The 20,568-nt window shown below is 36.7% G+C and overlaps 1 protein-coding gene across 7 annotated transcripts in view; it reads left to right on the top strand.

The window, feature by feature from the left end:
* Window positions 1–20,568, top strand: part of LOC127832467 (thioredoxin reductase 1, cytoplasmic-like) — an 89,035-nt gene that overhangs the window by 31,910 nt on the left and 36,557 nt on the right. For all 7 annotated transcript variants that reach the window (XM_052357960.1, XM_052357964.1, XM_052357962.1 and 4 more), the window contains exons 4-14: window positions 561–647; window positions 9,151–9,281; window positions 10,332–10,404; window positions 11,524–11,592; window positions 12,684–12,734; window positions 13,102–13,139; window positions 14,928–15,032; window positions 16,089–16,204; window positions 16,756–16,981; window positions 18,628–18,726; window positions 20,358–20,431. In XM_052357960.1, the coding sequence (XP_052213920.1) occupies window positions 561–647; window positions 9,151–9,281; window positions 10,332–10,404; window positions 11,524–11,592; window positions 12,684–12,734; window positions 13,102–13,139; window positions 14,928–15,032; window positions 16,089–16,204; window positions 16,756–16,981; window positions 18,628–18,726; window positions 20,358–20,431 (1,069 nt within the window). The remainder of the gene's footprint in view (window positions 1–560; window positions 648–9,150; window positions 9,282–10,331; window positions 10,405–11,523; window positions 11,593–12,683; window positions 12,735–13,101; window positions 13,140–14,927; window positions 15,033–16,088; window positions 16,205–16,755; window positions 16,982–18,627; window positions 18,727–20,357; window positions 20,432–20,568) is intronic.

Below are 20,568 nucleotides of genomic sequence, written 5' to 3'. Positions count from 1 at the left end.
GGGTGGGGGTGGGGCTGGGGGCGATATTTCGGCCCAAGTTACCCTCTTCCCAACTGGTCGCAATATTTTTGCCCAAGTCACCTGCCTAGGCAGACCTTTGACTTAGACCTATTTGATATTGTAAATAAGCATTTTTATGATGTGAAAATGTGGTTGGGTTTGGGTATTTGTCATGTTTGTGACAAAGCTCTAGTTTTTCTTGACTTTAATCCAAAATGTTTTAGAAAAAAATACACCATTATGTTTAGAACAAGATTAATGGCTTTGAATAATTTTAACATATAGTTTCATCTTTTATCTCCCAAAACACCAAAAAATAATTGAAAATGAAATCCTAACTCTCTGTATAATTCAGACTTAAATAGAAACTAACATGTATATAATTATGTTCTTGTAAAAAAAAAAAGATAAAAAAAAAAGAGACAACTCGTAGTTGCAACTTGTTAAGGCATAAGTAAGTTAATTGACTTAGCAAGTAAAATATAACAAAGGGAATAAAGTTTTATTGCCTTAATCAATTTTATATTATTAGACTTATCATTTTGATTGGTGCATTTCAGCGGATGGTTCTGCCATCCAAGCTGGTCTGGCTGAGCTGACAGGTCAGAAAACGGTACCAAATGTCTTCATCAACAGCAAACACCTAGGTCAGTATGCAGATGTTTTTTTTTAGAAAGAAAAAAAATGGCTAGATGATTTGTTTATTGTCAGGTGTGTGAAGTATGATGGGTTGTTTTTAGGCTTTGTAATGTTAATTTACTCACAGTGGAACAGATCTTCAACTGCAGAATCATCATGGAGAAACACCTGCAACACTAACGTGACCTTTTCCGCAACTTCATTGACTTTAAGAAAGCTTTTGACAGCATGTGGCATAATGGCCTATGGCATGGTATGAGAGGATTCCACATTGACGAAGGGCTGGTGCAAGTCATTCAAGGACTCTACGGAAACACCAGCAGAGCAGTACTTCTCAACAGACAGCAGGGTGGACTTCTACAGGACATCAGTGGGTGTCAATCAGAGAGGTCTGCTCTCTCCCGTCCTGTTCAACCTTTTCCTTGAGAAGATAATACAGGAGACTTTCCATGACCACCACACTTCTATCTTCGTCAGTGGAAGACCGATCTCCACTTGAGATTCATTGATGACATTGACCTCATGGGTGGCACCAGCAGTGAACTTTACGATCTCACCAACAGACTCTATGAAAGAGCAAGAGCATACAGGATGAAGGCCAGCAAGAGCATACAAGATGTTGGTCAGTACGTAGAAGTCAAATATGGTGAACAGCACAACCAACACCAGTGCAGACATCACCATGAACAGCGAGAAGCTAGAAGTGACCAGCTTAAAGTACTTGGGCAAAAACCTGTCAAAGGATGGTACCAGTACTGCTGAGGTCTGAATAAGAATTGTCACAGTGATCGCAGCGATTGCCAGACTGAGTTGGTTTTATACAAGCAGTTCCATCAGCTTAACCACCAAGTACAGGTTCTACAAGTCCCTTGTAGTCACCATCCTACTCTATGGCTGTGAGACCTGGATGCTTCACGCGGACACAGAACGCAGGATACAGACATTTGAACATAAAGGTTCCAAAGACTGCTCCGCATCTCCTATACGGAGCACAAGACCAACAAGATCCACCAATTGGCGACTGTCAAAACACAAAAATTAGCTTGGTTTGGACACATCACTAGGCACGACTCTCTGTGCAAGACTGTTCTCCAGGGCACACTAGAGTGAGGATGACGTCGAGGCCGTCAAGAAAAGCTGGATGGATAATGTAAATGAGTAGACATCCCTCCCATGGATAAAGTACTCTCAGCAGCACACAACAGACCTGACTGGAGGAGGATTTCAGCGTCCCTCATTTACCCCCAACTACCAAACCGGTAAAGGGATTTATGATGATGATGATGATGATGATAAATGTTAATTTGTTGACTTAATATGGCACATGTTTGGAATTGTATTGCTATGTAATTACCATTAAGTAAATGAACATTAACACATATGAAAATGTCATGATCGGTAATATCTAAGTCAAAGAATAACAAAAACTTATTTCAACCCAATAACGTTTTATTTTAAATATTCACATTCTACTAATATAAACTTTTTTTAACAAATATTAACAAGTTTATGATATTGTTTTAAAGAAAACATTATTTGATATTTTAAGAAGTAAAAACAATTTTAAGATGTTTTTATGCCCCCGGTAGGGTGGCATATAGCAGTTTAACTGTCCGTCAGTAAGTCAGTGTGTCAGTCTGTCCGTCCGTTCGAAAACTTTAATGGCCATAACTTTTTCAATATTGAACATAGCAACTTGATATTTGGCATACATGTGCATCTCATGAAGCTGCACATTTTGAGTAGTGAAAGGTGAAGGTCATCCTTCAAGGTCAAATGTCAAATATATGGCGTCTGTCCGTCCTTTGGAAAACTTTAACATTGGCCATAACTTTTTCAATATTCAACAAAGCAACTTGATATTTGGCATGCATGTGTATCTCATGGAGCTGAACATTTTGAGTGGTGAAAGGTGAAGGTCAAGGTCATCCTTCAAGGTCAAATGTCAAATATATGGCGTCTGTTCGTCAGTCCGAAAACTTTAACATGGGCCATAACTTTTTGAATATTGAAGATAGCAACTTGAAATTTGGCATGCATGTGTATCTCATGGAGCTGCACATTTTGAGTGGCTAAAGGTGAAGGTCAAGGTCATTCTTCAAGGTCAAAGGTCAAATTTATGGCTTCAAAGCGGCGCAATAGGGGGCATTGTGTTTCTGACAAACACATCTCTTGTTTATTATAAAAACAAACATTATTAGAAAGATTGTCTATTTATGTTTCACTTAATAATTATATATAAAAATAAGCAACAAAAAAACAAGAAAAACCTGAAAGCATCTAACAATTTTTATGTAGAACTCTAAAAAATAATTACATTGAATAAACAAAACAATATCCTTATAACAAAAATACAAATGACTTGATATGTACTGTAATTATTCTATGTTTTAGGACATTCTAAGTTTTCGGACACCCTTTTTTTTAGCAAAAATAATTATTTTTTATGACTCTTAATTTTCGGACACACGAGTTTTTGTCCATAATTAATGTCTCTAAGTTTTCGGACAGTATATTTTATAGCGCTATTTTACCAAATATCGGTCCTGTTTTCGATATCTAATGACACTTCGATCATGGGGTTTTACAACCAGATTAACATCATAAAACATGGCAGGTGCATGCCTGAGGGCAACGGACCATTACATTTGCGTTATTGGGTAAATAACCTTGTAAACCGGTATTAAACAATGGTTGCACCCGATAGCATAAGCGTTATGACCAGGGGTAGTGCCAATTAACAGTTCAATTATCTACCGCAATGGTACTACCCCTTCTCAGTAAGATAACTGTGACAAATAATAAACGCTTCAAAGTGTGATACACCCTATTGCAAGTTTTACGAACAATGGAAGGTGTTAGACAACAACTATCGGAAATGAACAAACAAAGAATTCATTGCTTTTTTGTTGCGTTAATTACAGGTTCATACTAGCGAGTATCGGTACATCACATGCTCATCTTTGAACTCGTTGGTGAAAGTACAACCTTGTAGTAACTTTCTGTCAAATAAATTAAGCATTTAAAATTATTTAAAATGCAGTGCAAACATATATATCTGTAATTTATACTATACAGCATGGTATTTTACAAGAGCGTGCTATTACCGGTAGTCATTGATACAATTGACGCTATTTTCGTACACTTTTTAAATTTTTTACTCTAAGTTTTCGGACACCTGTATTTTGTGAATATTTTTGGTATCTAAGTTTTCGGACACGAAAATAAATAATTATTTTTAAGTGTCCGAAAACATAGAGTAATTACGGTATGTTAGTTTGGGCACAAGTTTTGATCAGGAGAAGATTAGCAAAATCAATGTCCATATGCTGAATATTTGTTTAAAAAATGTTGGAAAACTAACTGCAAATAAACAATTTTACAACCAATTAAAACAGACATTTTTACCTAATAAGGCATACAGAGCTACATTTACAGATTTAGCATTAAAGCAACACTAGGAATTCACACATATGACAATTGACATGGATTTATTGGATAGCAGAAGAACTATGAAGCTTTATTTAGCGCATGAAAAGTTCAGTAGGTCTGAATGGATGAATATTATATTGTGAATGGGGAAATATGATATTGATTTGTTCTTATGGCTGCCAATTCTAGCAATAAATTAAAGCTGGCTTTCTAAATGGATTTGTTTGTTTGGAAATTGACTTTGGAAATACTGAATGTATTAGTCGGTTTTAAACTTAGCTTATAAAAATTAAGATAACAATAAAGATATTTTGTCTGTTTAACATGATGATTGGAAATATAACATATGCTTAAAATTATTTTATGTAAGTATGTGACGGTATGCTTTCATGAGTCGATAATATATATATATGTCTTATTGAATGAACATCATACAGGTTTAACACTTGACAGTGGTTCAAATATTTAAGTTGCTTCATCACATGATTTGCAGCGCATTAAAAAACACTTTTTACTTCACCAGTGTGTTCATGGTGAGCTTTGTCCTTCATTTGTTGTGCTCTGTCCATCGTCAACATTGACCTTGTTAACTCTCTAGAGGCCACATTTCTTGTCTAATCTTCATGAAATTTGGTGATAACATTCGTCTCAATGGTATCTTGGCATGGGTAAAATGAGGTAAACAACTTAGCAAAAATGGTGTCGGGTTGCGGGAAACATTGCTACCAGGGGGCATGGCAGTTTTTCTATACTATGGCGGGAGGGAAACCTTGTTAACACTCTACAAGTCAATTTTAAGCAACCCATGGGAGGGAAAAAAAAAGCTTTCAAGACATGAGGTCCGTTCACTTTAAAAATTTTCTGGACCTCACCAGATTTTACCTGACCTTTTCTTCTTTTACCAAACAATAAGAAATACCTTGTATAGGTGTTGTTTTTTTTTAGCTCACCACAACGTGTTCATGGTGAGCTTTTGTGATCGCCTTTTGTCCGTTGTGCGTCGTGCGCTGTCAACTTTTGCCTTGTTAACTCTCTAGAGGCCACATATATTGTCCAATCTTCATGAAATTTGGTCAGAAGATTGGTCTCAATGATATCTTAGATGAATTATAAAAAGCCGTTACGTTTGCTTGAAAAACATGGCTGCCGAGGGGCGGGGCATTTTTAGCCTGGCTGTTTTCGGAGAAAACCGGAGGTATTGTCATAGCCAGCTCGTCGTGTCGTGTTGTGTCCATCGTCGTGTCGTCCGTGTCGTGCTAAAACCTTAACATTTTGTCAAGGTTTTGAACATTGGCTCTAAAATCAAAGTGCTTAAACCTTGAAACTTCATATGTAGCTGCACCTTGATGAGTTGTACATGCCACACCCATTTTGGGTCACTAGGTCAAGGTCACTGTGACTTATAAAAAAATATAAAAAAATAATAATTTCTGGCAAGCTTTTATTTATTCATAACTGCACCCGCAGCCGAGCGTGGCACCCGTTATGCGGTGCTCTTGTTCCTTATATGGCTATATATGGCTATAGTAAAATCTTGTTAACACTCTAGAGGCCACATTTATTGTCCAATCTTCATGAAACTTGGTCAGAAGATTCATCCCAATTATATCTTGGACAACTTAAAAAATGATGCCCTTTGGTTGAAAAAAAAAAGGCTGCCAGGGGACGGGGCATTTTTCCTTATATGGGTATAGTAAAACCTTGTTAACACTCTAGAGGCCACATTAATTTTCCAATCTTTATGAAACTTGGTTTGAAGATTTGTCCCAGTGATAACTTGGATGAGTTAGAAAATGGTTTTGGTTTCTTTAAAAAATGGCCACCAGGGGACGGGGCATTTTTCCTTAAAAGGCTATATATGGCTTTTGTAAAACCTTGTTAACACTCTAGAGGCCAAATTTATTGTCCAATCTTCATGAAATATGGTCAGAAGATTTGTCTTATTGATATCTTGGATGAGTTCGAAAATGGTTACGTTTGCTTGAAAAACATGGCTGCCAAGGGGCGGGGCATCCTTATATGGCTATAGTAAAACCTTGTTAACACTCTAGAGGTCACATTTTTTTTTAGCTCACCTGAGCACAAAGTGCTCATGGTGAGCTATTGTGATCGCCTTTTGTCTGTCGTGCTTCGTCAACATTTACCTTGTTAACACTCTAAAGGTAACATTTATTGTCCAATCTTCATGAAACTTGGTTAGAACACGTGTCTCAATAATATCTTGGACGAGTTCGAAAATGGTTCCGGTTGGTTGAAAAACATGGCTGCCAGGGGGCGTGGCAGTTTTCCTATTATGGCTATAGTAAAACCTTGTTAACACTCTAGAAGTCACATTTTTAGTCCAATCTGCATGAAACTTGGTGGAAACATGTGTCCTAATAAAATCTTGGACAAGTTCGAAAATGGTTCCGGTTGATTGAAAAACATGGCCGCCAGGGGGCGTGGCAGTTTTCCTTATATGGCTATAGTAAAACCTTGTTAACACTCTAGAAGTCACATTTTTAGTCCGATCTTCATGAAACTTTGTCAGAACATGTGTCCATATAATATCTTGGACGAGTTCGAAAATGGTTCCGGTTGGTTGAAAAACATGGCTGCCAGGGGGCGTGGCAGTTTTCCTTATATGGCTAGAGTAAAACCTTGTTAACACTCTAGAAGTCACATTTTTAGTCACATCTTCATGAAACTTTGTCAGAACATGTGAGCCAATATTATCTTGGACAATTTCGAAAATAGTTCCGGTTGGTTGAAAAACATGGCCACCATGGGGCGTGGCAGTTTTCCTTATATGGCTATAGTAAAACCTTGTTAACACTCTAGAAGTCACATTTTAAGTCCAATCTTCATGAAACTTGGTCAAAACATGTGTCCCAATAATATCTTGGACGAGTTCGAAAATGGTTAAGTTGAATGAAAAACATGGCCGCCATGGGGCGGGGCAGTTTTCCTTATATGGCTTTACTGTATGTTAAAACCTTATTAACACTCTAGAAGTCACATTTGTGGTCCAATGCTCATGAAACTTGGTCAGAATATTTGAACTAATTATATCTGGGCTAACTTCAAAAATGGTTGAGATCAGTTATAAAACATGGCCGCAAGGGGGCGTGGCATTTTTCCTTAAATGGCTATTTACTACAAAACCTTATTAACACTCTAGAAGTCACATTTATTATCCAATCTTTATGAAACTTCATCAGAACCATCAGAACATTTGTTCTAACAATAGCTCGAGTGAGTTTGAAAATGTTTATGGTTCGTTGAAAAACATGGCCGCCAGGGGGGGGGGGGCAGTTGTCCTTATATGGTTTTTGTGAAAACTTGTTGACACTATATTAGCCACATTTATTGGCCTATCTTCATGAAACTTGGTCAGAACATTTGTCCCAATGAAATTTTTTCCAGAGATTGAAGCTGGGTCATATGAGCTCAAAAACTAAGTCACAAGGTTAAATATAAAAAAAACATGTAAAAAGTCACTTTTTTGGTCCAAAATAATCTTCATAAATCAGCTTGCATTTTTTTCAGAATAGTCTAGTTCCTTTGGCTTTCAGGTGAGCGCCTTAGGGCCTGATGGCCCTCTTGTTTCTGATCATCATGAAACTTGGTCAGAAGATTTGTCCCAATGATATCTCAGATGAGTTCGAAAATGGTTTTGGTTGCTTTAAAAACATGTCCTCCAGGGGCGGGGCATTTTTCCGTATACGGCTATATATGACTTGGATGAGTTCGAAAAACCTTGTTAACACTCTAGAGGCCACATTTATTGTCCAATCTTAATGCTATTTCGTCAGAAGATTGGTCTCAATGATATCTTGGATGAGTTCGAAAATAAATATGTTTGCTTGAAAAAAACGGCTTCCAAGGGGAGGGGCATTTTCCCTTATATGGCTATAGTAAATCTTGTTAATACTCTAGAGGCCACATTTACTGTCGTATCTTCATGAAACTTGGTCAGAAGATTCATCCCGATAATATCTTGGAAGAGTTTATAAAAGATGCCGGTTGGTTGAAAAACATGGCTGCAAGAGGGGCATGGCATTTTTCCTTATATGGCTGTAGTTAAACCTTGTTATCACTCTAGAAGCCACATTTATTTTCCGATTTTCATGAAACTTGGTCAGAAGATTTGTCCCAACAATATCTTGTTATCTCAGGTGAGCGACTTTGGGCCTATCAGGCCCTCTTGTTAATTATTTTGACGTTCACAATTGTAAGTGATTCTAAAAACAATAAAAACATGATCTATTGAAACATATGGTAAAGCCTCAAATTAGAGTGAAGAAAGCTTTGTGATTTTTAGCTCGGCTGTTTTCAGGGAAAACCCGAGGTATTGTCATAGCCAGCTCGTCGTGTCGTCTGCCGTTTGTCGGCTTTGTGCTTAAAGTTTGACATTTTGCTCTAAAATCAAACTGCTTCCATCTACAACTTTGAAACTTCATATGTAGAGGCACCTTGATGAGTTCAAGATGCCACACCCATTTTTGGGTCTCTAGGTCAAAGGTCAAGGTCACTGTGACCTCTAAAAAATAAATAAAAAAATTCTGACAAGCTTTATTTATTAAAAAATGCACCCACAGCCAAGCGTTGGCACCCGTTATGCGGTGCTTTTGTTTTAATACATTTTCGATTCTTGAAGCAGCCACTAATACTGCTAACTTTTTAATGAAATCTTGACAGGGAACAGGCCACTGTTGTGTGGTTCCCTGTTATATATAATTTACGATCATTATAAGGATTAAAATCAGTAAAATTCAATTCAACCAAGCCAAAGCTTGTTGTGTTGCCTAGGTCACGAAACAAGGTGCAATTATTGACTGATTCTTAATTAGAATCGCACTTGGAGTTTGTTACATCACCAGCAAAGATAGCAAGTTGGACTGGTTGGTAAATTACATTTTATGTGAGTTTTAAGTGAAATAAACATTAACCAGTCAGTACATTTGTCATATTCTTAGATTTGTTAAAAAAAAAAAAATGACAGTTTAACATATTGAATTTTTGTCAAACGCGAGGACTGACAGTTACTTTATCGTTCATGCCCATTGTAGATCATAAAAAGTTTGTTTTGTGTTTCAGGTGGTTGTGACGACACGTTTAAAGCACATGCGGAGAACAAGCTTCTGCCAATGATCAATGCGTCCAATCACAGCTTTGACTTTGACCTCATTGTGATTGGCGGCGGGTCAGGTGGTCTGGCAGCCTCCAAGGTGAGAGGGCAACCATTTTCTGTTGGGGCAGGTGTTGAGGTCAAAGTGTTTCCATTTCCCCTTGGGGCTCATTTTGAGAGTTAAAACAAGCTTTCTGGAAAAACAAAAAGTAATGCCTAAATTGGGTTTTCGTTTAGATGAAACTTTCTTCAAACAAATAAATCTATGAAAGCGGAAAGGAAAAGTGTCATCACTGATAAGCCTGTGTGGACTGCACATGACATCACTGATAAGCCTGTGTGGACTGCATATGACATCACTGATAAGCCTGTGTGGACTGCACATGACATCACTGATAAGCCTGTGTGGACTGCACATGACATCACTGATAAGCCTGTGTGGACTGCATATGACATAACTGATAAGCCTGTGTGGACTGCACATGACATCACTGATAAGCCTGTGTGGACTGCACATGACATCACTGATAAGCCTGTGTGGACTGCATATGACATCACTGATAAGCCTGTGTGGACTGCACATGACATCACTGATAAGCCTGTGTGGACTGCATATGACATCACTGATAAGCCTGTGTGGAATGCACATGACATCACTGATAAGCCTGTGTGGACTGCACATGACATCACTGATAAGCCTGTGTGGACTGCACATGACATCACTGATAAGCCTGTGTGGACTGCACATGACATCACTGATAAGCCTGTGTGGACTGCACAGGCAAGTCTGGAAAAACACATACATTATGCCAAGTTTTGCCATAATCTGGTTCAAACTGATGAACTTTCTTGCTCTTTGTCCAATGTAGGTGTAGCCTCTCACTTAAGTCTTTGAAATGTAGACCATTTTCTGACCTTATTGATATGTTGCATGCATTTACTTACATATCTCTATTCCCATAATGTAGTGGGTGTGGGTTATGTCTCTCTGTCTGTCTGAAAACTTTATCAAGCATTTTACCATTATTGCAACTTATATAAGCAAGTGTGTTGTTCTCATGGACCAATTTGAACTGTTTTTAATTACACATTAAGTTATCATTCTACTGATTGTGTTGAAACATTAGAACTCAAGTATCTCTGATTGCAGACTGCAGCTGATCTTGGGAAGAAGGTGGCAGTGTTTGATTATGTGGAGCCAACACCTATTGGAACAACTTGGGGTGGGTAGACCTGCAGGAATGTTATTAACCCTCACTGTGGAAAAATAGGGTTTAATGCATGTTCATGAAGTGTTGTCCAAGGTTTGCTTGTGCAGACTGCACAGGCTCATGAGGGACGACACTTTATGCTCAAGCTGGATTTTTGCTAAGAAGAGACTTCCTTTAAATGACAAAGAAAAAAAAAGAAAAAAGTGTCATCATTGATAAGCCTGTGCAGACTGCACTGGCTTATCTTGGAGGACAATTCACTTACATGCATTAAGCTCTGTTTTCCTGTGAGAGGCTCAGTTATAATGTCAAATTTGAAATAAAAAAAGAATCCAGATCTCAGAAAACAAAAACATCTTCCAACATCGATTTTTTTCTATTGGTAAAAATACCGGTACGAGCCCTATTGGGGAAAAAGAGTGTCGGGAAAAAAATGAAATTGTAAAAATTTGCATTGTGGAATCTTCAGATTGGGAAATTGGTATATATTATTTGTTGCTAATGAATACTTCAAAGTTGATATCTAAGTGTTGTTAACTTGTCAATATTATATTGACTTATGTTTATGTCATAGAGCTGCTTCAGGAAATTAACTAAATGTTGGTTTTATAAAAAAATAAAAATAAAATTTGTATGGGGGGAACTTCAATTGGGATTTTTTTGGACAGCAATTGGGAAATTTATAGTTTTTTCCCCATTGGAAAAGTGCCGTCTTCCGGTACTTTATAAAGAAGGAAAAAAATCGCTGTCCCAACAAATACATTGAAATTTCTGAACAAGTTAGAGAATTTCATAACCTATAAATGTTGTTATTTACCTGTAGCATACTGAAACACAAATCATGCAAATTTAATATTTGAGATTTAAACTTAGCTAAATGTACACAATTCCAGATTTAAATGTGTATATCAAGAAACTCAGTATCATTTAAATGTCAGTATAAATAACGTCTTCTCAACATGATTCATTAATCAAACTAACTATTTTTACCTTCGTAAAACATAACAATGACTAAACATGTAAATTATTCTGTCATGCAATTATTTTAATTATGTACAAAGACTGCACACTGATTTCATAGCATTTATGGTTGTCATGGCCATGTTATTGATCTTGGGAACTTTGTTACAGGTCTAGGAGGGACGTGTGTAAATGTAGGCTGCATTCCAAAGAAACTCATGCACCAAGCTGCTATACTTGGTAGGTTATCATGACAACCTGAGTGGCAAGGCCCTTCACATTTTGCATTGTTTGTTGTCAAAATAATTAAAATGTATTCATATTGTTTACATAGAAATACTTCCCTTGTTTTTGTGCCGCACTTTGGAGAATGTGGAATACAGCAGTCGCATTCTTAGTCCGTCTGTCTGTATGTCTGTGCAAAATTTCCTGTCCTGTTCCCATAACTTTGCCATATATTGATGGATTCTAAAAAAGAATGCCACAAATGTCCACTGTGATAAGACAACATGTTGTTTGTAGCACTCCACTAGCTACCTCAAAGGTGAAGGTCAAACTCAGGGATCAAAGGTCAAATAAAGAAATAAAACAGCTTGAATATTTCTTTCAAGGTCACAACTTGGCTGTATATTGATGGGTTTGAAAGTAATGTGTCTCAAATTCAATTCATGTTATGACAATATTGCATGTAACACTTGTGTTTTTACCTTTAAAGGTAACAGCTTGTCTGAACTGTCACTTAATCATCCATCATTCTATTTTAAAACTACTAATGGCCACCATGAGGGGATGGCATTTCCTGTTTGAAATCTGTATTATATGAATAATCTCTGACACAAATTTATTTATTTCTTGGGTAAAAGGACAGTACCAGAACAAGGGCTTTATATTTTTGACTTCAATGTTACAAAATCTACATAAATTATTTGCAACAATTTTTATTTTGAACATATGGGATTTTGTTCACAATATTATGTGGACTATTCTGCACTAGAGCCATCTGATATAAATTTTCTTTCCTGCAGACCTAGATTTAGCCTTGCTTAATTACTTTTAAGTAATAACACAAATGATCAAAACCTGGTTTTGTGACATTGCCACGTTTCTTGCGGTACTTAAAAATAATGCAGGTAAAAATGTACATTTACTGATACAAAAACTACTACAGATATTGAAATCAGCTTTCCATCTTTTATTTCGAAGTCAATATTTAAGTTAACTCAAAGGGAATCGTTTAGTGCGGTAAGCTTTGAACAGCTCAGATTATTGTTATGTAGCACTGATTTTCTTTGAGACAAATATGTAAGGTACCCATTCGGTTCTTATTTTAGGCCACAGTATAGAAGATGCCAAACATTATGGTTGGCAGGTACCAGAAAAGGGTAAGTGACTGATTTCTATACTTTTGTTTGAAAGCTGTTTTATTGTTGTTGTTTTTTGTAAACCTATTTATTTTAGCACTATTAAAGTACTTACTTCTTATTTAAAACGCTCTCGAGTCCATTTCCTGGGCCTAGAACCAATACTTGGTGTCTATGGGGGAGATCTAAAGAATGCTCCCACAATGGGGATCGAACCCGTTTATTATTATTCAATAGGGACAATGTTTCATTATCATCAGTGACTCAGTTTAGAGCAAACACCCAAGTTATCGCTTTTTTATTACACCTGTTTGTTATTGAAATTTAATTGTTTGTACTATCACTTTTGCATATACACTTAATATGCTGTTTTGTTCTACATTTTCAGTGGAACATAATTGGACAACCATGAAAAATGCAATACAGGTAATGTTAAGTGACTTTGATCCACAGTGAAGTAGGGTTGTTACCAGGGATCATATTTTCCCGCAAAATCAATCGGTCCGGATATAAATGGGAAAAAAGTATCCGAAAATTTATGTCCGAAATCATGACAAATTACATTAAAATATATACCATTGATTTGCCATTCATGAAGGTGGTATAATAAATGTACAAGTAAAATTCCCTTGGGCATTATTTTTTTTAACGGAACGAGTTTTCTCAACTGGTTTTATCATTTGCTATTTTATTGTTGTTTCGTGTGCTGTTTTATCAGACTTTTTCATAAGTCTATACCGATGTTTTCAATTGTTGTCGACTCGATAATAGCTTACAAACATGCACTGAACCAAACAAATGTCTGCGCGTAGGTTGGCTACTGACAATAACACACCAAATAATTAAGAAATAATTCGTGTACATTATAGTTTGTTGTCAAATAACCCACGACCGATAGTTAAGATGCGTAGGGAATTAATCACGAGAGCGAAACATTTCGATTCTAGCATGGTTTTACTAAAGATTTATACAATGTTTATTATTTTCTTGTGTACTATTTTATGTGATGTTCCGCCCATAAAAATAGTTTTCGGCTGTTCTGTCGATCAGATCTGTGACTTTCATTCATAATTATATAACCGGATTATTACGCTGGTGGAAAATGTATCGGCATGTTTTGTATAGTTACAGCGCGTGCTTTCAGACGCGTCTTTTCGGATGCGTCTTTAATCCGCTGTTCACAAGTTTTTGATTCTTAGTCTGACGTGCAATAAACCAGTCCTGACCGGTTTAGAGACTGCAGCGAATGATTTATCACACCTAATCGAGATAAGAGTGTCATTAGGGTGTGTTAGCATGTACACTGTGTAATCGATTTCATGACATGGGAATTTTATCAAACAGAATCGGACCGACTGTTTGGGATTTTCAATCGGTCTTTCATGACCCCATTCGGTCTAGGACCAACAAAACCGAAAAAAATATGATCCCTGGTTGTTACCCATCAATGTTTTTATGATCCTGGCATGTTGTTGAGGCAGGCATACACTGAGGCAGGCATACACTGAGGCAGGCATACACTGAGGCAGGCATACACATAGGCAGACATACACTGAGCCTCATTCTGGGACAACAGGGCTTAATTCATGTGCATTAAGTGTCGTCCCAGTTTGCATAGGCTAATCAGTGACAACACTTTAAACCTAGACTAGATTTCCCTTAAGAAGAGACTTCCTTATATCAAAAACTTCCGTGAAAGCTGAAAGTGTTGTCCCTGATTAGCCTGTGCGATCTACACAGGCTAATCTGGTATGACTTTTTACCAGCATACATTAAGCCAAGTTTTCCCAGAACAAGGCGCCAATAATTACCCTATCTGGCCCTCTGCCATTTCATGTTTCGAACTTGGATACTTAAAGTATTTGCTGAACATGGTTGTTGAGTATCCTCCCATCTGATCCAACCCCACCCTAGACTTATGTCTCCCCTAGTAGGCTGTCCAGCATCAACCAAGGACATTATAAAATACAGAATGGGCGGCAGAGCATTTTTACAAAATAATTACTTTTTTTTCCCCCACTTTTTTCATAAAGTGTGTTTCATTATAATTAGGGATTATTTCATGAAAATGCATTAAAGTTATTTAAACAAAGTTTCAGGTTAACTAGACCTTTACTAGAAAAATGTAACCAGTTAACCTATTTCATTTTGAATTTAAATTTCTTTAATAATTCTACTTGTTTATCCTTTCTAATCTGACCTCACTTATTTCAGGACCACATTGGCTCACTGAATTGGGGATATAGAGTACAACTCCGGGACAAAAAGGTGGAATACAAAAACGCCTATGCAGAGTTTGTGGATAAAAACAAAGTGGCAGTAAGTACACAAATATTAGTTTGTGGTTTGTTACATTCACAGCATACCTATTGTGACAAGACATGGATTTAGTTTGTGGTTTGTTACATTCACAGCATACCTATTGTGACAAGACATGAATATAGTTTGTGGTTTGTTACATTCACAGCATACCTATTGTGACAAGACATGAATATAGTTTGTGGTTTGTTACATTCACAGCATACCTATTGTGACAAGACATGAATATAGTTTGTGGTTTGTTACATTCACAGCATACCTATTGTGACAAGACATGAATATAGTTTGTGGTTTGTTACATTCACGGCATACCTATTGTGACAAGACATGAATATAGTTTGTGGTTTGTTACATTCACGGCATACCTATTGTGACAAGACATGAATATAGTTTGTGGTTTGTTACATTCACGGCATACCTATTGTGACAAGACATGAATATAGTTTGTGGTTTGTTACATTCACGGCATACCTATTGTGACAAGACATGAATATAGTTTGTGGTTTGTTACATTCACAGCATACCTATTGTGACAAGACATGAATATAGTTTTGACAAAATTACATTTCACGATATCCATTTTGTTTTGGAATGTAAGTTGTGTACTTTTCTGAATATGTATCTCATTTTTGTGCACAACACAGTTAAATAACCCAATGATATTTGCCTTGAAAAGATTTCAGCTGCATGGCTTCAAGTTGCTAAACTGGATAAAAAAGTTTGGCCTTGTAAAGATTTTAGCAGCATCGCTTTAATGTGCTAAACTGGATAATGCGTTTTTTTGGCCTTTTAAAACTTACAGCTCATACATGTGATTTAAGTAGTACAGTTGTCAGTTACTGGCATAGTTCTATGCAATAAGTACTGACTAACCAGCTTACCCTGAGAAGTTAGTAGGTTAACCCTTTACCACTTAGATAAGTATTTTCACGCATTTGTAGTCTTTAGGAAAGTTCAATTGAATTTAAGACCTTTCTTACTAGATTCAAGTTTTTAAGGCTTCATCTCCAAACCTTAGATACTGATGAATAGGGCTAATTTTAACTTGCCATTTAGGCTAAGGACAAGAAGGGCCAGGTCACAAATTACACAGCGGACAAGTTCATTATTGCCACTGGGGAGAGGCCTCGCTACCCTGACATCCCCGGGGCCAAAGAATATGGAATAACCAGGTGGGAGAACTTGTTAAGCATTTGGCTGCTTTTGTATAAGCAAACTCATTCAATAATAATTAACAGGAAAATACCAAGATATATAATAATAATCTTTACTACATTTCTGAAAAAAATATGGGTGAAATAAAGTTTTAAAAATAAGAAAATGAAAGGCTCTCTTTTAGTTTTGTAATTTTACTTTTCAAATGTCTTAGATGTAAAATACAATAATTAAGTTCACAAGTTGTCTCCTTTTTTAAATCTACCATATGGGTATGCCTTATCTTTGAATTTCAATGGTTTTTATTTCTCTCTCATATGTGTTATCCCCCAGGCTACTGTTGCCATTTACTTATTATCATGTATTTATTTCATTTTGTACATGGCTATGCAAAGACAAGTGGATTTTGCTGCTTTAATAACTGTTGTTATTCCTTACGCCCCTACATTACATTTAGGGCTTGTTCTCTATTTGTTTCTCTGAACCCCCCCCCAGGCTACTGTTACTAACTGACCTCTTTCCCCCCCCCCCCCCATTTGTCACCAAAATTAACAGCCTCACATTTCAGTGACGACCTGTTCTCACTGCCCTACTGCCCGGGCAAGACGCTGATGGTGGGTGCCTCGTACGTGTCCCTTGAGTGCGGGGGCTTCCTGCAGGCGATGGGCCTCAACGTGTCCATCATGGTGCGCTCGATCCTGCTGAGGGGCTTTGACCAGGAAATTGCGGAGAAGATCGGGGAGTACATGGGCAACCATGGCATCAACTTTGTGAGGCCCTGTCAACCAACTAAGGTCAGGATTTCTATACTTTTATTTAAATCTATTTTTTAAAGTTTGATTGTATGAGAAGCCATCGGCTAATTGAAACACTTTTGAGTCTGATTCCTGGGGTAGAACTAGTACTCCGTTTCTTTGAGAGAGATCTGAAGAACGCTCCCAAAGTGCCATCACCATATCTACTATGCCAAGGGGACCACAAATTTGGGTATTGTTGAATGTACAGGGGCTGAAGGAAATTTCTTAAATAAATTTCTTAAATTAAATTTGAAATGTCAAAAACAAAACATGAGACGCTAAGTATTTCTCTTTAAGAAATTCCTTAAAGAGTTAAAGGAAGTTAACTTAATTTTAAATATATGAGAAAAAATACACTGAGTAAAATTTTTTATTAAGTTTATGAAGCTACCAGAATTTAACTTAAGTGAAATCTTATGTTAAAAAAAATGGTGGAGATAAGAAAAAATATTTTGTATTAACAATGCGATTCATGTGCCGTTCAAGTCCCTGTTATGTGTTTTTCATATCTATAATCTGGTCCACACACAGTGACTTCCCTTCTCCAGCCTTCGACGACTTTCCAAGCATAAAGTGGAAACTGAATAAGCACCAGTTTCCTCATGCATGCAGGGATAATAACTATTTTTAATCCACTTTTCAAGTTATACAATCTGCGATCTCTTGATAACAGCTTTATTTTCTTTGCAACGTCAATAAAGTTAAGGTTATTTACTCAACACTTTCAAAAGACTATGCTGTAAATGTAAGTGTTTATGTACCTTCAACGTTCCTGCTGTGAATTCCAAAATAATTCCTCATTTCTTACTTTGCGAGGCTGCATTTCAACTTTGCATTAATCCACTGTTTAAACACATTTTAAATCGAAAACTGCCTATCCTAAGGTAAAGCCTCGTCATTTCGGATGATGACCGAGTGAGGCATATGTAAAACACAACCTTGAACTGTATTGAAATAATCAAATTATTGTGTCAATGTCGAATGAACAAAATATATTGTTTTCAATGTTATTAAAAATTATTTTGGTATGTGTGATTTGTTTATGCAATAATAGCGAAAATACACATTTTCTCGGACATGATCATGCGCACTCGGCCAGGAACGGATTTTTCGAGCGCCCGCAGATGATCATGCCCTCGAAAATGTGTATTATCCCTATATTTAAATTTTATGTATTACTTTTTTGCAAGGAGCATGTATTTTTGAAAAGACTGAGGTCCTGATTGCCTGTTTTTATCTGAAATGGTATAAAAAAATGTGTATTTTAATGGTAACCTTTGGCATTTAACACTTCAGTCATCAATAAAGTTCATTAAGTATGCTTATTATGTTGTTTTTTTCTACACAAAATTAAAAAGATATTTAATAGAATAATATTTAATGAAAAGTTTATTGTGTATCAGAATAATGTATATCCGAAAAATATCCAGTAAACTCAATATGTCCGTAGCATACATTTTTTTAATCAGATGTTTGAAGTGAACATTTTTGTGATCTGAGGTTTGAAGTGTACATTTTGTGATCTAACGTTTGAAATGTACAGTTTTGTGATCTGAGGTGTAACTGATGTGTTTAGTTGCATGTGTATGATCTGAGGTGTCTAATGACATTTGTTTTATCTGAGGTTTGACTGGTATGTTTAGGTTGAGGAGCTAGAGCCCCGCACAGCTGACAAGCCAGGTCGTCTGAAGGTCACAGGAAAATATGACGATGGTACTCCGTTTGAAGACGAGTTCAACACAGTATGTTAATGGTCTCTATCTGTTCTGTAGAATGAATATGAGAGACATGTAAAAGGGATTTAATATAAAAAAAAAGCATCAGGTGTAATGAAAAAAGCAGTTTTGAAGTTAATTATATTTGATAGTATATGTACTTTAGATTGTATGTGAAAGAAGATATTTAATGGTTTAGTACATAATAAATTTTGTTCACAGGTGATCATAGAAAAAATATATTTTAAGGAAAGAAACCTCCACATTTGTTTACATTTTCAAGAGGGCTTAAAAAAAACGGAATCTTCACTGATTTTAATAGCCAGATAGCAATTTGACTTGGATGTTTTTTTAATCTCTGTCTATGAGCTTAACCATAGATCACAAGGTTTTTTATAAGATCATTACTACTTGCTACAAAACTTAAATACTTGCATGGATTTTATCTACGAACCCTCTTAACACAACCACATGAATTGACCTCAATTGACTCAGACATTTTTCTACATTTGTACTAATTGAGTTGTTTCAAATTGTTGGTTAACGAAAATGACTGGTTTGGTATAACATTAATTCTGTATGTTGCAAAGCTGATACTTTCATGGATGTTATCTATAAAAATTATCAACACACACCAACATCACATTGCCTCTTATCTACCTTTGAATTGCACTGATTCAGAAGATCCTTATTCTTGGTTAATGTAAATCGATGTGTTTCGGCTCACATCACTAATGTATACTAAATGACTTTGAACAAGCACTATCAATAAACCCACATCATCTGACATTATTTTGACCATGACACTTGACATGGACACTGGTCTACATTTAAAATTAATCAGCAGGTCAACATTCTTAGTTCACTTGAAATGACACATTTCGTCTGACATCAATATTGCTTCCTATGAGGCATTGATACTTGAATGGATGTTATCTATGAACACTCTTAACTCACTCTCATACTTGACCTTTTTGTCCCCTACCGGTGAAACCGGAGGGGACTTATGGTTTGCGCTCCGTCTGTCTGTCTGTTCGTCACACTTTTCTGGATCCTGCGATAACTTTGAAAGTTCTTCATATATTTTTCATGAAACTTGAAACATGGATCGATGGCAATATGGAGATTATGCACATCATTTCATTTTGTTCCTACGTAAAGAATTCTGGTTCCTATGGCTTCGGACTGACGGAGACTATTTCAGAAGGTCAACATTCTTGGTTAACACAATTTTACTAAACGATGAACATCAATACTACTTACAAAAAAGGTTTGTTACTTCCATCCAAAACTCCGCAATCTCACATCACCTTATTTCATTTTAACATTGACATTGACCTGAATTTTGGCAACATCAATGCTTCTTTCAAAAAATATTTGTTACTTCCATCCAAAACTCAGCAATCTCACATCACCTTATTTCATTGACCACATTGACATTGACCTGAATTTTGGCAAAGACTTATTCATATGGGCTCAGGTTTGCACAGAAGTCTCTTCTTAGTGAAAATCCTGTTAATGCCGAAAGTGTAGTCTCTGACTAGCCTATGCAGACTGCACAGGCTAATCTGGAAGGACACTACGCACATGCATTAAGCCCTGCATTCCCAGAGCAAGGCACTAATGATGATCACAATGTGTGTGTGTATTTTTTTCAGGTGTGTTTTGCTATTGGCAGGGACCCCTGCACTGGTCGTATTGGGCTGGACAAGGTCGGAGTGAAGACCAACAAGTGAGTCAATATGGGGTAGATTCAGTAGAATCATGTTGGGTGACTTGTTGTTTCAAAGTTCTCAATAAATGTCTCAATATGTTATGTCCCTGGCAGGGTGGCATATAGCAGTTGCAATCTCCGTCCATCTGTCCATC

Source organism: Dreissena polymorpha, chromosome 5 (assembly GCF_020536995.1).
Source record: "Dreissena polymorpha isolate Duluth1 chromosome 5, UMN_Dpol_1.0, whole genome shotgun sequence".
In the NCBI taxonomy this organism is placed as follows: domain Eukaryota; kingdom Metazoa; phylum Mollusca; class Bivalvia; order Myida; family Dreissenidae; genus Dreissena; species Dreissena polymorpha.
This window is presented reverse-complemented; position numbering and strand designations above follow the sequence as displayed.